Source organism: Coenobita brevimanus, chromosome 64 (genome assembly GCF_032717465.1).
Source record: "Coenobita brevimanus isolate Jiangsu-jjx chromosome 64, ASM3271746v2, whole genome shotgun sequence".
Classification (NCBI taxonomy): domain Eukaryota; kingdom Metazoa; phylum Arthropoda; class Malacostraca; order Decapoda; family Coenobitidae; genus Coenobita; species Coenobita brevimanus.
This window is the reverse complement of record NC_137017.1, coordinates 33,302,291-33,322,814: the sequence shown is the minus strand read 5'-3', so window position 1 is coordinate 33,322,814 and position 20,524 is coordinate 33,302,291. Positions and strand designations below refer to the sequence as shown.

Here is a 20,524-nt window from a genome sequence, read left to right as displayed (position 1 = left end):
GGAGAAAATTTCAAACCTCCTCTCACTATCAATGCCTGTATTGAACCACTGCCACCATCACCCTAGATTTCAAGATAAGCATATAAGAACAACAAGAAATAACTTAAAACATATTCCTGTTTTGCCACTGATATAAACAAGACAAATTAATTAACTGTGAAGTGGATAATAAAGAATGAAAATGAAAAAAAAAAAATACTAGTGAGGGGGAGGGCAACCTAAAATATCTACTAAGATGATAAACATACTGTATATTCGAAAGCTGACAGGACGAGTGGCAACTGCGATCAGTGGGTGGGTGAGTGGAGGGAGGGAGCTGTGCTTGGCTATGGAGAGTGTTTTGGAAAACTTGATGGTGCATTAACTTAGCCAAATATACAAGAAAAATCACACCAAAATAATGTACAAGGCACACCTACTGAAGTCCTTCTTTGCAGAGCCTTATGGTCTGTAAATCTTGGAATAGAATTGGTCATTTATCATGGATTTGGAATGCTAATGGAGAGGCATCAATGGTATGCTTGGTAGTGGACAACATTGTAAGTGAAACTATGGGAATTAGGTTGTGCAATATAACTTGCAACTTTGTATCTCAGAAGTTGGACAGCAGGTTCACGATTTACTTTATGGTAATGGAAATATGGTGTGTAACATACTTAGAAAGACTCAAAGTTGCTGAACCAGTTACATATCTGAGTGCAGACTGAGCCCACAGGAATTAAAAAGGTGAGTATACCAAAAAAAGAATTGCTGTAAAACCAGTCACTTTGCCTGGGTTAGTGATTAGTTTTGTGATGCTCCATCTACGATCGAAAACGCTCGTACTAGTAGGTTGCTGACCTGCTGTTGCCGTCGGAGGTCAGCGATTTCTTTACGATCGTCTTCCATTATTGCCTGAAGTGAGTTGACCTCATGCTCTAGCTTCTGTTTCTCTGCCACAACCTGAAACCACCAAATCTGTGAGAATAACATGTGGCTAAATGATGGCCAACTATGGTACACAAGTAAAACAACAAAACTAATATTCTGCACAAAGTAAAGAATGAATGACCACATGAGAATGGGAAATTTAGTCACAGAACCTTAAAGTTATGCATAGTAATGTGGATGAGTTGATAACCATCAGAATCTAACTGGGAGGTTATTTTACAAAGAAACTGGAAGCTATATGCCTAACTGAAACTAAAACAGTGTCACTGATACAAAGGTACTAGACTGGTGGCAATACAATGTGTGAAGAAAGAACTGGGAGGGAAAACCTGGAGCAATATAATGTGTGTGATGGAAGGGCAGGGAGAGAAAGTTTGGAGGTGTCATGACGAAGACCAATAAAACATAAAGTGAGAGGGATAAACCTTGGAAATACCCAATCAAAAGTGTTGGGAGTGAATATACAAGATTATGGTGGCAAACTAGACATGGCTATGACATATGCCTCCATCAACTAGGGTACAGGAAGGGGAGGAATACATGCAGCTGATAAGTAAGTCCTTAGATGTGGTAATGACACTGTTCTGAGTGAAGGGTAGACTAGTGTTGACTGGGGACTTCAATAACAAGTGGTGCCAGGCACAACAAACCTCGCCTGAAAACAGTTAATTTATTTTCAACCATTTTCAGGTTATTTATCTATCTATATACCTAGGCTGCTTCCCCCAAGGAAAGGGAGGTAGCCGAGACAGGACGACACACTCCCCATTTACTCATCCATTCAACCACATTCATTCGCATCTTAGCCCCAAAGGGGAGAACAGACAGATCCTCACCGCACCACACCGCACAAGGGTCAACTGCGCAATGCAATCAGTGACATCCGCAGTAGGGCCCGACAGCAGAGCTGGTTTACCCCTGCCACATCATAACAGACCCATCCCCTTACCCGCACCTGACCTGACTAGCTGATCAGACCAAATGCGGGAGAATATCCCCTCAGGGCTGTGTCATCACTTATTCATTCACAATTTCTCTCCATTTATTTCTGTCACGAACAGCAACTCTTCCTTGCTCAACTGACATCCCTTTCACATCCAGTGCTCTCTCCACACTGTCCATCCATCCTATTCGTTGTCTTCCTCTCAGCCTTACACCTCTCACATCAGATCTAGTTATCTTTTTCACCAATTGCTCATTATCCATTCTCTCCATATGCCCAAACCATCGCAACACCCTCTGCTCAACTCTATCAGCCATCTCCCGAACAACACCCAGTTCTCCTTCGCACTTAGTCATTTCGCACTCGATCCATACGCGTCACTCCACACATACTCCTCAGACACCTCATCTCTATTACATTCAAGCTTTTCCTCTCTACTACACCCAAATTCCATGTTTCAGCCCCATATAACGCAGTCGGTACCACAACACCCTCATACAGCCTTCTCTTTACATCCATTCTAAGTGAACGACATCTAAACACCTTTTTCATTCCTCCCAGCACCTTTCCTACTTCATTCATTCTAAACTTCACTTTTGCATCTATTCTTCCATCCACAGCAACATGTGACCCTAGATATTTAAAACACTCTACCTGCACAAGCAACTCGCCATTCAAAACTATATTCATCCCCCCACCATCTACCAACCTCATACACTTCATCACTTTACTCTTATTCTCATTTACTTTCAATTTCCTCCTTTCACACACCCTTCCAAACTCCTCTACCAACTGTCTCAATCTCTCCTCTGAATCAGCCACCAGTGCAGTATCATCTGCAAACAGCAGCTGCCTCAGATTCCACTCTCCACCATCAACATTCACCAGACTCAGACCTCCACCTAAAACTCTTGCATTCACCTCCCTTACAACACCATCCATGTAAATATTAAACAACCAAGGTGACATTACACATCCCTGTAGCAGCGCCACTCTCACGGGAAACCAATCACTCACAGCATTTCCCACTCTTATACACGCTCTACTACTTACATAAAAACTTTTCACCCCTTTTAGTAACCTACCATCAAGTCCATACAATCTTAAAACAGTCCACAAAGCCTCCCTATCAATTCTATCATACGCTTTCTCTAAATCCATGAATGCCCAAAACATATCCTTGCCTTTCGCTAAATACTTTTCACAAACTTGTCTCACAGCAAACACCTGATCCACACATCCCCTCTCTCTCCTAAAGCCACACTGCTCATCACCAATCACTCCCTCTGTACCCTCTCTAACTCTCATAATTAACACTCTACCATAAACCTTACCTACAACACTCAACAGACTTATACCCCTAAAACTAGTACATTCATACTTATCACCCTTGCCTTTATACAACGGGACCACACAAGCACTTGCCCAGTCAATTGGAACCATACCTTTCACAAAGCACACATTCAACAATCTTCCTAACCAGTCAACAATAGTCACTCCACCACCCTTCAGGCATTCCACAGCACACCCATCCATACCTGCATATTTCCCTGTTTTCATCTCCTTTACTGCCTTCTCCACTTCCTCCTTCGTGATCAAAGAATCATTCAACTCTCCCAACACATTTATTCCTTGCACCCTTCCATCCGCCACAATCTCAGCCACCCTTTCCTCCTCTACATTTAACAATCTTTCAAAATACTCCGCCCATCTCTTTCATACTGCATCCATCTCAATTAACATCCTTCCATCCTCTGCATTTACTCGTTCTTCCTTCCCAGACTCTCCCTTTCGCACCCTTTTCACCTCCTTCCAAAACATTTTCTTATTCTGTTGAAAATTCTGTCAGCTGCCTACCCCACCTGTCATCTGCTGCCACTTTAGCATCACACACAGCCCTTCTCGCCCTATTCCTCTTTTCCTTATACTTTTCATACGACATCTCATCCTTCCTCTGCAGCCACACTTCATATGCACGTCTCTTCTCTGCCACAGCCATACTTACTTCCTCGCACCACCATTCACTTCCTTTTCTTACACCACCACCCACACGTCTCACACCACACACCTCTTCTGCATGCCCCACCACAGCACTCTTAAACAACTGCCATTCCTCCTCCACACTGCCATTTTCCTGATCTTTCACTACATTCCACTCATCTTTCAATTTCTCCTGATACTCTATCTTATTCTCTCTTTTATCTAACTCACTCACTTTCAAAACCTCCCTGCCACACCTAACCCTCCTAGCTCTCACCCATCTCTTACCTACTCTTAACTTTCCCTCCACCAGGTAGTGGTCAGACATACCTCCACCCTCCCCTCTCAGAACTCTCACATCCAACAATCTTCCTATTACATTCCTAGACACAACCACATAGTCCATCAAAGCTCTATCAACAACCCTTCCACCCTACTGTCTCACCCATGTATACTTATAAATATCTTTCTTCTCAAACAGCGTATTCCCAATCACCATCTCTTGCTCAACACACATCGCTATCATTCGTTCCCCATTTTCATTTCTTCCAGGCACACCATGCATACCAACTACACCTTCAACTGCTATATTTCCCACTCTAGCATTCAGATCTCCCATCATTACCACATTCACATTCGCTCCAAAACTCTGCAGACACTCATCAACATCATTCCAGAAAGACTCCCTCTCTTCTTCATCCCTTTCACTACCAGGCCCATATGCACTCACAAACACCCACAACTCACGTTCATATTTCGCTTTCACCCACATCAGTCTCGATGACACCTCCTTCCATTCAATCACACATTGCTGTACTTCCGGACTCACTAACAAGGCCACACCTTCTCTTGCCCTTCCTCTATCACCACCTGAGAACTGTGATTTATCACCTTTCAAGCCCCTGGAAATCTGACCCCACTCCACAGGCATGCACATACTTATTTAAGTACTTCATTCCTACTATCAGCTAGAGTCAAGCCAACGACTACCAATCACTGAGAAAAAAAGAGTGCCAAACACTTGCCATACATTATCTATCTATTGCCAGACATCTTAATCCCATATGGGGTGGCCACAAACAAATCACCTCCATGTTGCCCAGTCCCCTCCCATTTCACTGCCCTGCTCCCAACTCACACCTGCATCTCTCATATACCTCTCCACTCCATCCCATGATCTCATCCTTGGCCTCCCCCTCCCTCTTCCACCCACCACCTCATTCACATACATTCTCCTCGTCAGTCTCTCAGTCTCCATCCTCTCCACATGGCCAAACCAGCTCAGTGTACTGTATTTTTCCTAAATGCTTGCTATCACATCCAGGGGCATCCACTTGATTTTTTTTTAAGGGGGGGGGCAAAATAAAAGAAATTATACATATATGTGTGGTCATGGGCGTCCAGAGGGGGGAACCGGAAAAGTTTGAAACACACTTTAGAATTTCAAGGGGGGGCAACTGCCCTCCCTTGCCCCGCCCTCCAGATGCCCATGATCACATCCACATCCACACCACAATGCTCTTTCACTTCTTCATTTATCAGTCTGTCTCCCTATGCAACTCCACATGCTCCTCTCTAAAAACTCATTTCCACAGCTCTCACTCATGACTTGTGTTCTGCCAACAAGATCCAAGCTTCACTTCCATACGTTAGAGTTGGTATCACAATACTGTCATGTTCTAACTTTTTAACTTCCATGCTAACTTCCCTGTTTCTTATCACTGCATTCAAAGAACCAGCAACTTTTCTTCCCTGTTGTACCCTTTCAAGCACTTCATCCTCCAAACTTCCATCCTTACTCATCATACTACCGAAGTACTTGTATGCACTTACATTTTCCATTTCCTCATCCAGCCTCACTGTAAATTCAGTGGCTTCATTTCTCTCAAAAACAACAACTTTACTCATTCCTACATTCACCTTTCAATTTTGTTTCTTACACACGATGCCGGCAGCCGATAAATGGCCGCCGGCATCGTTTGAGCACGGCCTATAAAAAACTGCGAAAAATTTTGGGAAGTGAACGAACGTTCTGAACGTCTTCGGACTGACCTACTCTACCCTCCCATACACCCCACACGTCAGAACACTGCGTACTTCCATGATGAGTGGACGTCCAAGTTCCCACTCTCTCCGGGCCCCTACCCCCACCAGGCGCCGCCCTCTCCGGCCTCGTAGGCCACTCACCAGCACTGAGATTAGGTCGGAGCTGTTTCCCCGTGGGGGACAGAGTGACGAGGACCCACTAGAGTCCGATATTGAGGTGGGGAGTATGGTGGGGAGTAATGAGGTGAGTGGTGATGAGTGGTTTCACTCTCCCACTACCGAGGAAGACGATAGTTCAACAGAGAGCGATAGCGATCTCAAGCCACCACCACCTCGTCTTACAGCTCCACCACGAACGAAGAGAAGAAGGACAGTAGTGAAGTCACTCTTCACTGAGGGAGAGCAGGAGGAAGGAAGGAAGGCTGGAGTGTAGTTGCACCCAGCCCGTATCGCTTGTTACATCACGCCACCACAACCTCACCACCCTGCAAAACCTCTCACTCCACCTCACCACTTCCTACCACTTCACGAGCCACTTCACCACCCCCCACCACCGCCCGTGCTACTCCTCCACCCACCACCATCTCCAGGGCCACTTCACCACCCAGCACCATGACAGGCACCACTCCATTACCTTGCATTATCTCTCATGCCACCTCACCACAGCCAAGCATCTCTCCTGCCCCCTCACCACCTTGCATCACCTCCCGTGCCCCCTCACCACTGCCCAGCACCTCCCGTGCCCCCTCACCACTGCCCAGCACCTCCCGTGCCCCCTCACCACTGCCCAGCACCTCCCGTGCCCCCTCACCACTGCCCAGCACCTCCCGTGCCCCCTCACCACTGCCCAGCACCTCCCGTGCCCCCTCACCACTGCCCAGCACCTCCCGTGCCCCCTCACCACTGCCCAGCACCTCCCGTGCCCCCTCACCACTGCCCAGCACCTCCCGTGCCCCCTCACCACTGCCCAGCACCTCCCGTGCCCCCTCACCACTGCCCAGCACCTCTCATGCCTCCTCACCACTGCCCAGCACATCCCATGCCCCCTCACCATCACACCATGCCCCGGGGACCTCGTCCTCAGAACCAGAGGTCAGGACTGTCCAGCAGCGAGGACGGAAGGTGCATAAGACTGCCTCACAGCGTGGAAAGCAGCAGAGAATAGTGCAACTCTCCCCTTCACAAGCTGCCTACAGGTGGAGAGCAACAAAGGAGCTTCGAATCAGGACATTTTACTCTGACAATACTAACTCTGGAGTCAGGGACACGACTAGACAGACAGTGACAAGCTCAATCATGAGTTATTTCCCGTTATTTTTTGACCTGCAACTCATGATGCTAATATGTGATGAAACTAATAGATTTTATGCACAGATGGCAGCTGACATGGCACATGAAGAAACCTACAAGACACGATACTGGACTGACGTGACAGTGCTCACAATGTATGTGTTCATGGCACTGATGATGCTGATGCCCTTAATGAAAAAACATGCGCTTGTCGACTACTGGACCACTGATGTGTTGACTCAGGTTGATGTATTCGGCAAGTACATGTCACGGAACATGTACCAGAACATCCTCAGATTTCTTCATTTTAGTGACAATGCAACCTCGGACCCAACAGACAGTTTGCGTAAGATCAGGACGGTTTTGGAAAACCTAAAAGGCAAATTCCAACACTTTTGGGGGGCTTTTCAAAAGCTCGTGATCGATGAGTTGCTGATGTTCCGTGGCCGTATATTGTTCAAGAAGTACATCCCATCAAAATGGCATCGTTTTGGCACAAAGATCTTTGTACTGTGTGATTGTTATATAGATGTTGTCCTTGATATGATTATTTACACACGTGCAACGATCGATATTCCACACAATGATCGTCTTGCGATTTCTGGTGCAGTTGTGAAGCAAATGATGGATAATTATGTGGGTAGAGGGCACATCCTCTACACAGATAATTGGTACACCTCTCCAGAATTGGCAATGCATATGGGATTGGTTGCTGTGGCACCGTACGGTACAACAGACAAGGAATGCCAAAGTTTAGCCCCTAAAGTACACAATTTGCTCAGCAGGTCTGTCCCTCAAGCCGCAAAACAGGGTCGATTTTTCAACTTTCACCAAGGTAAAAATTTTTCTTCCATATTTCAAGAGACTGAATTTACACACCTGAAAATGTATGTTTCAGCTAGACTGACCAAATGGTTATTGCACAATCGCCCGTCAAAGATGCAAAAAAGATATCGATCCCCCATGGGCGAAAATAGAAAATGTACAGAAAATGCATTATTTACGGTAAATAATCATATATACTGTATATAACTAATGTCAATGTGAAGTGTTCCCTAGAGTTGGTAGGACAAGCTATCAGTGTGGCACACGCCCATAGCAACAAAACAAGCCAGGCGAAAAGTGGAGGTGGAGTGCCTGGAGGGGGGGAGGAGGATGGAGGGATAGGAGTGGAGGGATAGGAGTGGAGGGATAGGGGAGGAGGGAGAGGGGAGAAGGGTTGCTATGCACACACACCGCTGTAAGGGGTATGTTGGGGTATGGTTGGTTGGGAGGGGACAATGTGGAGATGATGCAGTGGGGCTGAGGGAGGTAAAGTGATGGTGGTGGTGGTGGGGGGGGGTTCCTTCTCCCCCACCTTAGGGGACCAATCATGCCATACCACCCGAGACACTCTAGCTCTCATTGGTATGATCCCATATACGTCACCAAAGGGGCGGAGTTACCCTCCTCAGTTTTTTGTGTGTCTTTAGCTATCGTGCGAGATAGGCTGTCATGTCAAATTACACAAAAGCACAATCGTGCTGCATCGGTCTTGAGGGGTTAGTGGCGTGCAGGAAAGAGGCACAGTTGTGTTGCAGTGTAGCACGGATCTCCTTGCCCTGCATTGGCGAGACAAGCGTGATGTGCACATGCTATCAACTATGCACATAGGTGCTCTTGTCGACGCAGAAAAACGAGACCGTGCGACAGGCGAGCGTATTCGTTAGCCGAATGCAATTATGGACTACAACTGAAACATGCGCTTGGTTGATAAAAGTGACATGCAGATTGGTAGTGTGAAGTGCATTCATCGTTCTGTCAAGTGGTATAAGAAACTCTTTTTCCACTTGGTGGATGTGTGCGTAATGAATGCGAATCATTATTATTGCCAGAAATCAGGCAACACGATCAGTATGCGTAAGTTCATACACGACTTGGTGTATGAACTCCTACAGCAATACGGTCTGCAGTCGTCAATGCCATGGGGGCATACAAGCGCTGTGCATGACTCACCCGACAGGCTTGCTGCGAAAGACTGGGCTTCACAGCACTACCTTGAAAAGTTACCACCACCTGAAGGCCAAAGTCTCACCAGAGGCAGCAGGACTGCACAGGTGCGCTGCCATGTCTGCGCCACCACGGAGAGGCGGCCACAGCTGCGAAAGTTGACAACCTGGAAGTGCCACTCACGCCAGGTTCCTCTCTGCCCCCCCTGCTTCCCCGAGTATCATTCCTTTGCAAGGTACTGACTGTGTGGACGAGTGCAGTTTATATAGTGTACAGTTCTTAGTGTAGTGTTACGAAGTAAGATATAGAAGTGTAAGATGGTGGTATTGTGTAAAGTAGGTTATGTTTTGTAAGTGACTTTTGTACAAAGACTGTGCTAGGGGAGGGCAGAGATGGGTAAAATTTCACCTGCACTGACTTCCTTCATCACATCATGCACCTGAGGTGAGTAATTACTCTGCTCTGTATTTACTTCTCAGATGCCAGCCCCCTTCCATTTCCTTATATGATTATTAGTCTTTTTGCCCTAGGCAGAATGGTAATGATTGCAGATTCTATTTGTAATGTAAGTGAACAGGCATAAGGTATGGAAAATGCTGTTTTACAAGGCAACTGTGTGATATACCGATTTTATTGTATTTTGATCGTGTGAAGCTAGCCCCAAAAAACATTTAGCCCTCCCACCCAACCCTGCCAGCTTGCCAGTATCAATGTAGGTTCCTGTATTGTTATCCACATCCTTTTTTTCTGTTTATGAGTCTGCATTACTCGCAATCATTGCAGAATCAATAGAATCGTACGTAGGACGTGAGTATGATATCGCACTCTGTTACTGTGCGATACTCCGAGTTTATCTTATTTTGACCGTGTCAAATGTTGGGAAACATACAGCTTTACCCTTTTCCTTTACCCAGGTAGATAATATCACACTTTCCCACCCTCACGACAGACAGACAGCAACATACATTGCGAAAATAACAAGGTAAAATGATAGAGAAATGTGAACGTGTTATAACAGAACTTTCCCCCATCTGTAAACGTATATATTTCTGCTTTCACCTTCTATTTGTAATAATCTGATTCATTCTTAGTACTGAAAATGCATTACGATTCTATTTTTCGCCATGTACGTGGTATGGGAGCGTCTATCTGAAAGCCCACTCCCCTCTTCCGAATCTGCTCTGACCAGGTGCTAATCCGCCCGACCCTCCACTTTCATCCCCCTTGGGATAGCCTAGCCCCAGGGGACGGTCAATTTTCTCATTTAGGAATGAAAATTCAATCCTTTCACTCCATTTTCCAAGCATGGGCACAACGCTAATGTAAAAAATAACTCAAAACTACCATAAACATAGTTTATATTAAAAAGGTGAAAAAATATTCATAATAATTATTTTTCCAGCCATTCCTACCATATTATGTACTGAAATAATTCAGTATCATCATATCTCCTGTATGTGCAACATTTCAGCACCATTCGCATTTGGGAGGGGGGTAAAAAAAAAAAAAAAAAAAAGTATAACAACACCCGTGAGATTGCACTACGGTAGCAGCTCTGGGCAGCAGATATCGGTTGCCGATATTTCTGCAACTTCCGCACTCCACTGCAAGCCACAGAATGGGTTTAAGAAGCTGGGATTTGCACTGTTAGGTGTGTCTGAACTTTCTCTTCAATATGGCAAGAAAAAAAATAATCAATTTTAGAAACTTCAAAAAATGGCCCCGGTGTCGGCCTGGCATGCATGGAAAATTCCAGGCCTTTGGCCATGGAGGGGTTAAAAAATGCTAACAAACTTAAGGAATCAGAGGAGTACAAAGAAGTGTGGATAACTAACTCAGAGGAATGGGGACTACTAAAGGAAAAGAGGGAACAAGCAAAAAGAAAGAACGATGCAAGATCTGCTGAAGAGAAGTATTTTTTTTTTTTTTTAACAAAGTAGTAAGATTACAAGTAAAAAAAAATGGCACATGAACAGCAGGGACTAAATAAAAGCAAAACATACACTCAATCAATGTTAATTATGTGAACAACATGGCAATGTTGATGTACTCACATGTAGACGGAATGGTATCCATATTACAGTATTAGAGATAAAAGACTATATCAAAGAAAATGAGCCTCATATTATCCGTCTAACAGAAACAAAATTAATCCCAAGGCTATCAAATGACTCCTTAAATTTGAATGCATACAAAATTTGGCGAAGAGACAGAAATTTAAAAAAAGGAAGGAGGAGTTATGATACTAACAGAGAAAAGACTCCAAGTAAAAGAGATAGAAACAGACATACCCTCACAAGCAGAATTAGTTGCAGTAGAGATTAGTACATCAGATGGAATATTAAATATGCGAAATCTATATTTGCCACCCAAGACAAGCACATGGGATAGAGGTGAACATGAAGACCTGCCGGAAAGGACAATTCAGAGTTTAAGAACCTACTATACAGAATGGTAGAAAAATCTGAGAGAATTATACTAATGGGAGATTTTAACACAAATATAAACTGGAATACTCTAGATGTAAAAACTATGAAAGTTGTTGGGATCAAAAGCTCTTGGATCTTACATAGGAATTTTTTCTAACACAACATGTAAAGGAGAACACCAAAAAATGAGGACCATAAGACCTCTCATTATTAGATCTTATATATTTATTAGGCAAGAAAATGAAACTGAAAATATAATCTGTCACTCCCCTTTTGGCAAAGGTGACCATGCAATACTAGATTACAATTTCAGGATAGAATACGATATAGTTAGAGGTAATGGAAATTACAAAAAGAGGCTAAACTACAAAAAAGACAACTATCATGACCTAAAGAAATACTTTAAGGATATAGATTGGGATTTATTATATGAAACAGGAATTCATAATTATGTCCCACTGCACAAAGACAAATAAGTAAGGACAAAGAACTGGTTAAATACTGATTGTAAAAAAGCAAAAGAGAAAAGAGAATTGCTGTGGATCAAATACAGATGACATAAAACTAAGAGAGCATATAACAACTACAAGGCAAGAGATGATTATACAAGGATAAGGAGAGAAGCTCAAAGCCAGTTTGAGGAAGATATTATGAATAAAAGTACAGATCAGCCAAAGTTATTTTACAGCTACATACGAAGCAAAGCAAAAGTTAAAGATAAAATACAATCCATCATGGATGAGGGGAAAATCTGTATCAATGAAGAAGATATTTGTGAAATACTAAACAAAAATTTCTAGTCAGTTTTGCACCTGGTGATTTAGTGGGTAATTAAGATGCTTCAATTGGACTAAGCCTATGTAGGTTTACATCCAAAGGGTGGCTGGGGTTCATTGCTCACGTAATGCCACTCAGGGATGAGTGAGGCTGGTCACTCTCATCTTAAATGTCAGGACCAAGCTGCCTAGCCCTGGGCTCCTACGCTCTTCATGGGGCGACATAGGATTGGATGATGGATGGATGAATTTTACTAAAGAAAGTAGATTTGCGAGATGAACACGAACAAGCACGTCCACGCATATTAACAAATATATGTATAACGAAACAAGAAGTCCAGGAAGAGATGAGGAAATTAGACAGGGGAAATGCCAATGGCCCTAATGAGATTTCATGTTGGGTATTACAGGAATGTGCAAAAGAGCGAAGCAGTCCATTACATTTAGTATTCAGACAATCCTTAAAACATGGAAAACTACCTGATATTTGGAAGAGAGCAAACATTGTGCCACTTTTCAAAAAAGGAAACAGACAAAATCCACTTAACTAATGACCAGTATCACTGACCAGCATCATAAGCAAGATGTTAGAAAATCTGATATGAAGAATTTGGGTAAATCACCTGGAAAAGCATAATAACAGAAAGACAATTTGGTTTTAGAAAGGGAAAATCATGTGTTACTAACCTATTATGTTACTATGAGGGATTGCAGAAATAATACAGAAAAGTGATGGCTGGGTAGACAGCATATATTTGGCTTTCAAGATGGCATTTGACAAAGTACCACACAAAAAATCAAGGAGATATCCATGGAAATCTACTCTTGAATGTAAGATTTTCTCAGTAAAAGGGAAATGAGAACAGTGCTAAGGGGAAATTACTCATCATGGAGGGAAGTGACAAGTGGAGTTCCACACAGCTTGGTGCTGGCACCAATTACTGTATGTTTTTAGTATATATAAATGACACAGACAGCAACACTGGAAACAGAAGCTACCTAAACATGTTTGCTGAAGATGCAAAAATACTACGGGAAATTACAAACATACTCTTGCATACAGCTACAAGAGAAATTTAATAAGCTTAATGGATGGAGCAACAGATGGCAAATGGAATTCAATGTGGACAAATGTCATGTAATAAAATTTGGTAAAAATGAAAAAAGACCAGACTGGGACTATTAGTAAGGAAATTCAACCCTACACACATCAGAAAGGGAAAAGGACTTAGGAGTGATGATCAGTAACAGACTATCACCAGCTGACCGTATAAAATGAAAAAGTAAGGAACACATACACACTTGCTAATATGGGGGTAGCATTCACATATATAAATGAAGACATGCTAAGAAAGATAACAACATTACTCATCAGACCAACTCCAGAGTATGCATCGGTAGTCTGGAATCCCCATCTTAAAAACTACATAGATAAGATTGAAAAGGTACACAGGGTTGCTACAAGATGGGCACCAAGTTTAAGGGACCTAAGCTATGAAGAAAGACTTGAAAAATTAAGTCTGCCAACATTACAGGAGAGAAGGAAAAGAGGAGACACGATGATGTTATATAAATGCACAACAGGAAAAGAGAAAATAGACGTAAATGAGTACATAACCAATGGGGAGGCAACATTACGAGGACACTGTAGAAAATTGTACAAAAAGAGAGGTGATAAAGACGTAAGGAAATTCAATTTCCCGAACAGAGCAGTTGATCAGAGGAATTAACTACTGAATGAAATAGTGTGTGCCAAAACAATTCATGAATTTAAAGATATGTATGATAAACATGGTTCAAAACAAGGGACAGAACAAGCTTGACTCATTCCTGTAAAGATACAGTTAGGTAAGAGCAATTAGCTAAAAACACACACACACATACACACCAGTCTAGAAACTTAAACGAGTTCAAAGCAAAATCTGACTTATTGAGAAACAGAAACGGGACCCCACAAGCGTAGCTCATTTCCTGTATATCACAACCAGGTAATATAACTAGGTAAAACACACACACACACACACACACACACACACACACAGGGACATGACAAGGAACAAATGGAGAAAGAGAGGTAATATTAAATCAAAGGAAGAACATAAAAGAACTAGAAATGAATATACAAGAATATGCAGTGAGGAAGAAAGGAACTTCGAAAAAGGTATAATTGACAAATGTAAGGAAGAACCCAAACTGTTTTATAGATCTGTTAATGGCAAACTGAAACAAAAGGAAGGAATCACCCAACTGAAAGTAGAAGGAGAGGTCTACAAAGATGCGGCAATGCAAGCCGAAATAATGAACAAGTTTCCAATCGTTTTTCACTAAAGAAAGGGATTTTGTGGAGGGGGAAGGTGCAACTAGAAATGCAGTGATAAAAGATATAAAAGTGGAAATGCAGGAAGTGTATAAATTACTGGAAACTCAAGATGTAAGGAAAGCCCCAGAACCGGATGGAATCTCTACCTGGGTAATGAAAGAATGCAGAGAACAAATGGCAGATAAGATTCACAACTTAATTGTGTGTTCTCTGGAAGAAGGGAAAGTGACTCGGGAATGGAAGAGGGCCAATGTGGTACCAATTTATAAGGGAGGAAACAAAGAAGAACCCTTGAATTATAGATCAGTGTCCCTGACCAACGTAGTTGCAAAATTGTGCGAGAGAATTCTGAAAGACAGATGGATAAAATACCTGGAGGAGATGAACATACTGGCTGAGAGCCAGTTTGGATTCAGAAGTGGAAGGTCATGTGTTTCTAACTTGTTGAGCTTTTACTCTAAAGCGATTGATGTGCTACAGGAGAGAGACAGCTGGGTGGACTTTGTGTATCTAGATTTAGAGAAAGCCTTTGATAAGGTACCCCACAAGTGACTAATGTGGAAATTGGAACACATAGGAGGACTGAAGGGAAATGTCCTGGAGTGGATGAGAGACTCCTTGAGAGACAGACAAATGAGGACAGTAATAAAAGACAAGATGTCCGGATGGAGGGAAGTAACAAGTGGAGTCCCACAGGGTTCAGTGTTAGCGCCAGTAATATTCCCGATTTACGTAAATGATATGGAAGATGGAATGAACAGTTATGCAAGTCTGCTGAAGATGCAAAGATCTCGTGGAGAGTTGAAGTCGAGGAAGACTGTAAAATGCTGCAAGAAGACCTGCATAGGATCCAAAATTGGAGTCTGAAGTGGGAAATGAAATTCAACACAAAAAAATGTAAAATATTGGAAATGGGTAAGAGTGCCAAGAGGCCATCACTGAAATACATGATGGGTAATGAACCAATCAAAAAAGGGAGAGAAGAGAAAGATTTGGGAGTGCTGGTCCAGGATAGTTTGTCATCGGAAAAACACATTAAGATAGAAACATACAATCTCAACTAACATACAAGTGGCATTCCATTACATGGCTGAGGAAATGATGAAAAAATTGACAGTGGCCATGATCCACCCCAGGCTGGAATATGCGGCAGTAGTGTGGTCCGAATATGCGGCAGTAGTGTGGTCCCCACACATGAAAGATATAAATAAGATCAAGAGAATACAAAGAACAGCAACCAAGATGGTTCCCAGCCTGGCAAATCTGTCTTACAAAGAGAGGCTTGAAAAACTGGACCTGCCTTCCCTAGAAGGAAGGAGAGAGAGGGGTGACATGATTACAGTGCTCAGGGCCATGATGAGACTAGATAAAATTGATAAAAATGATCTGTTTGATGGGATGGGAGAGTAACAAGAGGATATGGAATGAAACTGAAAAAAACAAGTTGTCTGAGGGATATCAAGAAATATAGCTTTCCATATAGATGCATAGACCTGTGGAACGGCCTGGACAAAGAGATCGTCCAGTCTAAAAATATAAATGAGTTCAAAACAAAATTTTACTTAATGAGAAAAAGAAATGGGACCCCACAAGGGTAGCTCATTTCCTGTATATCAGAACTAGGTAAATACAACTAGGTAAATACAAGCACACCAATATGCACACACACATGTAAACAATACAGACAAACTGATTAACTACGGCCAAATACGAAACCCTCACTTACAACTCTAACCAGAGCTTACTTTACCCAGGCACAAAAATACTGATTATTACAGACACCTCAACAATGTACTCAACTGTCCAAATAACATGCACAAACTCACCTCATCATATTTAATTCTAAGGTTCTGCAGGGCTGTGTAGGATGCACGCTCTTGTTTTCTGTAATAATCAACTTCTTTCATGGTATTCTCGTACTTTCTCGTAATATCCATGTTTTGCCTGTAGGATGGGTAGAGCTAGGCATTAGTCCATGCATAAATGGTGTGTGTGTGTGTGTGTGTGTGTGTGTGTGTGTGTGTGTGTGTGAGAGAGAGAGAGAGAGAGAGAGAGAGAGAGAGACACACACACACACACACATACATATATTTATATACAAGTACATATACAGCATTATATATATATACAGTCGACCTTCTGTCTTCGCGGGGGTTAGGGGCCTGAGACCCCCGCGAAGATCGAAAATATGTGTAAAATTGGTGCCCCCCTAAAAACACTCCTAGCCCCCCATTTCCTTCTTTAATGAAAGAAAACCCCTGTGTACATGTCAATAAACACTTTATTTATAATTAAAGTATGAAAAAAATAGTTTAATTACGTAGGTGGATGGCCGCTCACACCGCTCGTCACAGCTACACTCTCACCCTCCACCACCGTTACCAGGATTTTCCCTCCCGTAACTTGTCCAGCAATTCTACCTTCTCCAGCAGGGTCATTACCTTCTTCTGGCACTTTGGGGTGCCTTCAGGAGATGTCTTGGCTGCTCTCTTAGGACCCATGGTAGATAAAATGATGGTGTCATGGAGAGATCAGCGAGTACAAGCACACACAAGCGTGGTCACAGTGAGAATGGGTTTCAGGACAATTCGCAGTCAAAACAATAACAAGACAATTCGCTGTCAGGACGATTCCCGATCATTAATTTACATACTATAATAGTCTTTTAAATATACGAGTTTTAAAAGTGGTGGTCATTTATTGTTTTTATAATAAATGTAGTGACATCTGTTGAGGCTCAGTCATATCTTTCCCCACGGTTTGCGTCCACTATGGCCGATCAGAATAACAAGTTGGATATCGTCATACGAGATGAATATATACTTGTACCTCTTCAGAGTCGTTTTAAAATATACCCAGGATGTTGTAGTACCAATGAAAATTAATGAAGACAGCTACGGGTGACGCTAGAATATAATTCAAAGTCAACCACAGCGAAGTAGAAACACGTTAATTATTGGCTAAAAGTGCAACTTATAAATGATATCCAAAGCCTATGCTATTGAATGAACATAGACTTTGATAGTTCCCCCTGAAAATTAGTTATTAAAGTACTTAATTATTCAAAAATTAGTATATTTATAGAATGACGGGGAATCATCAAGGGTGAGAATTGTCCTGACGGGGAATCGTCCATGTTTTGATGGCAAATTGTCTGACGGCGATATGACTTGACAGAGAATTATCTTGGAAAAAAATGAGAATGAGAAAGCCTGCCGTGAGAGATTCAAAACAATGCGGGTGTGGCGCGGGTGGCGCTGCAGGCGGTATGCAGCGTATGGCGTGCAATTTGAACGTGTATCCATTTTTCTCTGGACTTCAAAAAAGGTGATTTGGTTTCCCTGGTGACAAACCGCGAACAATCGAAACCGCAAAACAGAGGAACCGCGAGGACAGAGGGTCAACTATATAAATACAGTATATATATATATATATTAGTATATTTAGGCAGAATGTTTTCTTTTATACAAAAATCATTAAAGACCAAGGCGTAGCCATTGTTCACTATTTTTCTGTTGATCTTTTCGAGTTTTCTTACACATTGTTTTACACTATGATTCAGGTTGTAGATAATATGTCCAAGATCCATGTCGTAACTATATTTTATTAATTATTTATTTTCATTTTTCGTAGGACGTTTCGTGTATCCTTACACATCATCAGCGACTGTAATATAGATACAATACACTATAAAACATGACATATACAACATAAACCTATACAATATATATACTAAATGTACAACAACGACTAATAAAAGTGTAAAGTTACAAGAGTATGGATAAAAGAGACAAACCCTTTAGGTGAAGTCAAGTATGAGCTACAGTTAAAAGTGTATGGATAAAAGAGACAAACCTTATAGGTGTAGTCAGCTATGAGCTACGTGGTTGACTGCGAAGGTTGTATGGGTGAGTGGGTGTTTGTGGCTGTGTAGTGTTGCCAGTTGTGTTATTGTGTGTGTAATGTTCATTTGTAATTGTCACTGCTTGTGGTCGGGCCTTTGTGTATTTAAACAGTTTGAGGGTACGATCTAGTCCGGTAGTTTGGTTGTTTATGGCCGGCGTGTTTTCACGTATGAGAAGTGCTTCTGCCAGTTGTAGTCTAATGTGGTCATGACATTTTTTTATTATATTAGTATTTTCTATTAGAACTTGTCTGTTTATTGATGTGTGATGTTGAGTCATATGATCTTTTATAGAACCGGATTGTAGGTGCATGGTTAAACGTCTGCTTAGTGTGGTTGTGGTCATACCAATATATTTCATGTGACGAAGTTTACAACCTTCGTGTGGGCAAGTGAATTCATAAACTACATTGGTATGTTGAAGTTTGTTGGTTTGTTGAGCTGTGTTGTTTTTCATAATCATGTTGCTAACTTTCCTGTTTTTATAGTAAATAATTACATATTATCTACAACCTGAATCATAGTGTAAAACAATGTGTAAGAAAACTCGAAAAGATCAACAGAAAAATAGTGAACAATGGCTACGCCTTGGTCTTTAATGATTTTTGTATATATATATATATATATATATATATATATATATATATATATATATATATATACTGTATATATACATAGATAGATAGGTAGATGGATAGATAGAGATATAGATAAATATATATACATATATTTATTTATATATATTTATCTACCTATTTCTCTCTCTATATATATATATTTATCTATCTATCTATATATATATATATATATATATATATATATATATATATTTGATGTAGTGCTGCCTACTTCTTCCTTAGCCTTTATCATTCTCTTTCTGTGCCTGCCCTCCTCTCTTCCTATTTCTCTCATCTCTCCTGTCACTACTTAATGCTTTTCTTTCCGTTACAAGTGGCTTTACATTGAGTGACAAGCGAAATGGCTTCCTGTAAGCCAAGAAACCATTTACAACGCTGGGTGGTAACCATATAACCAAACCATACGTGCTCCCTACGTGTCAAGTTGGTTGTTGGAGGGTTAGTGCCCCTCCCTGTAAAACAAATAACTCGGAGTCAAATGGCCACCCCGTACGGGATTATGGCGTCTGGCAATAGATATAGATAGGTAGATAGATAGATATAGATATAGATATATATATATATATATATATATATATATATATATATACAGTACCCTCGCATCCAGCACGGTAATATTGTCATGCATGGGTCACGTGTTGGACCAAAAACGTGTTGGACCAAAAACGTGTTGGACTAACAACAGAGCTTATGGGGAAAAATGAATTATGTCAGCAACCCTAGGAAAAGTCACCCTAAATACCTGCCATATACCTATACATATATTGGTACAATTGTAATTATAATAAATGGTACTGTGCTATGCATGATAACAAACCTTTTAGGATAGTGTTGGTGGGCTTGCTGGGAATGGAAGGTGGTATCCAAGGCTGTAGTTAGTCCTACTGGGTCCCCGGAGGATGGCTGCTGGCGTCACTAGCCGGTAATGGCTGTTGCTCCTCCTCAACCTCCCTCATAAATCCTTCGAAATCAAACCTCCCTCATAAATCCTTCGAAATCACACTCAGAATCACTATCTTCGTCCACAGCCATAGAAGGTCCTGCTTCTGCCTGTCCTAGCACTCTGTAATCCTCGGCAAAGGGCATGCTTCTCACACTGCTGCCAGAGCCCCGTCTCGTGACTGTGGAAAGTGATCGCTGTCGCTGACTCGGCAGAGAATAAGGAGAGGCAACTTTGTTTATAAACTGGTATGCACGCCGATGAGAAGGGTTTCAAAACGATTGATATTTATTCTAAAATATTAATATGTATTCAGTGTCAGGCTAAATGTTCAATGCT

At 42.0% G+C, this 20,524-nt stretch overlaps 1 protein-coding gene across 1 annotated transcript in view; it reads right to left on the bottom strand.

Moving 5' to 3' along the window:
* The window catches only part of Dlg5 (MAGUK family member discs large 5), a 409,368-nt gene that overhangs the window by 211,028 nt on the left and 177,816 nt on the right, over window positions 1–20,524 (bottom strand). The window contains exons 5-6 of the mRNA XM_080276235.1: window positions 16,530–16,647; window positions 841–942 (exon numbers count right to left, since the gene is read on the bottom strand). Coding sequence (XP_080132361.1) covers window positions 841–942; window positions 16,530–16,647 — 220 coding nt within the window. The remainder of the gene's footprint in view (window positions 1–840; window positions 943–16,529; window positions 16,648–20,524) is intronic.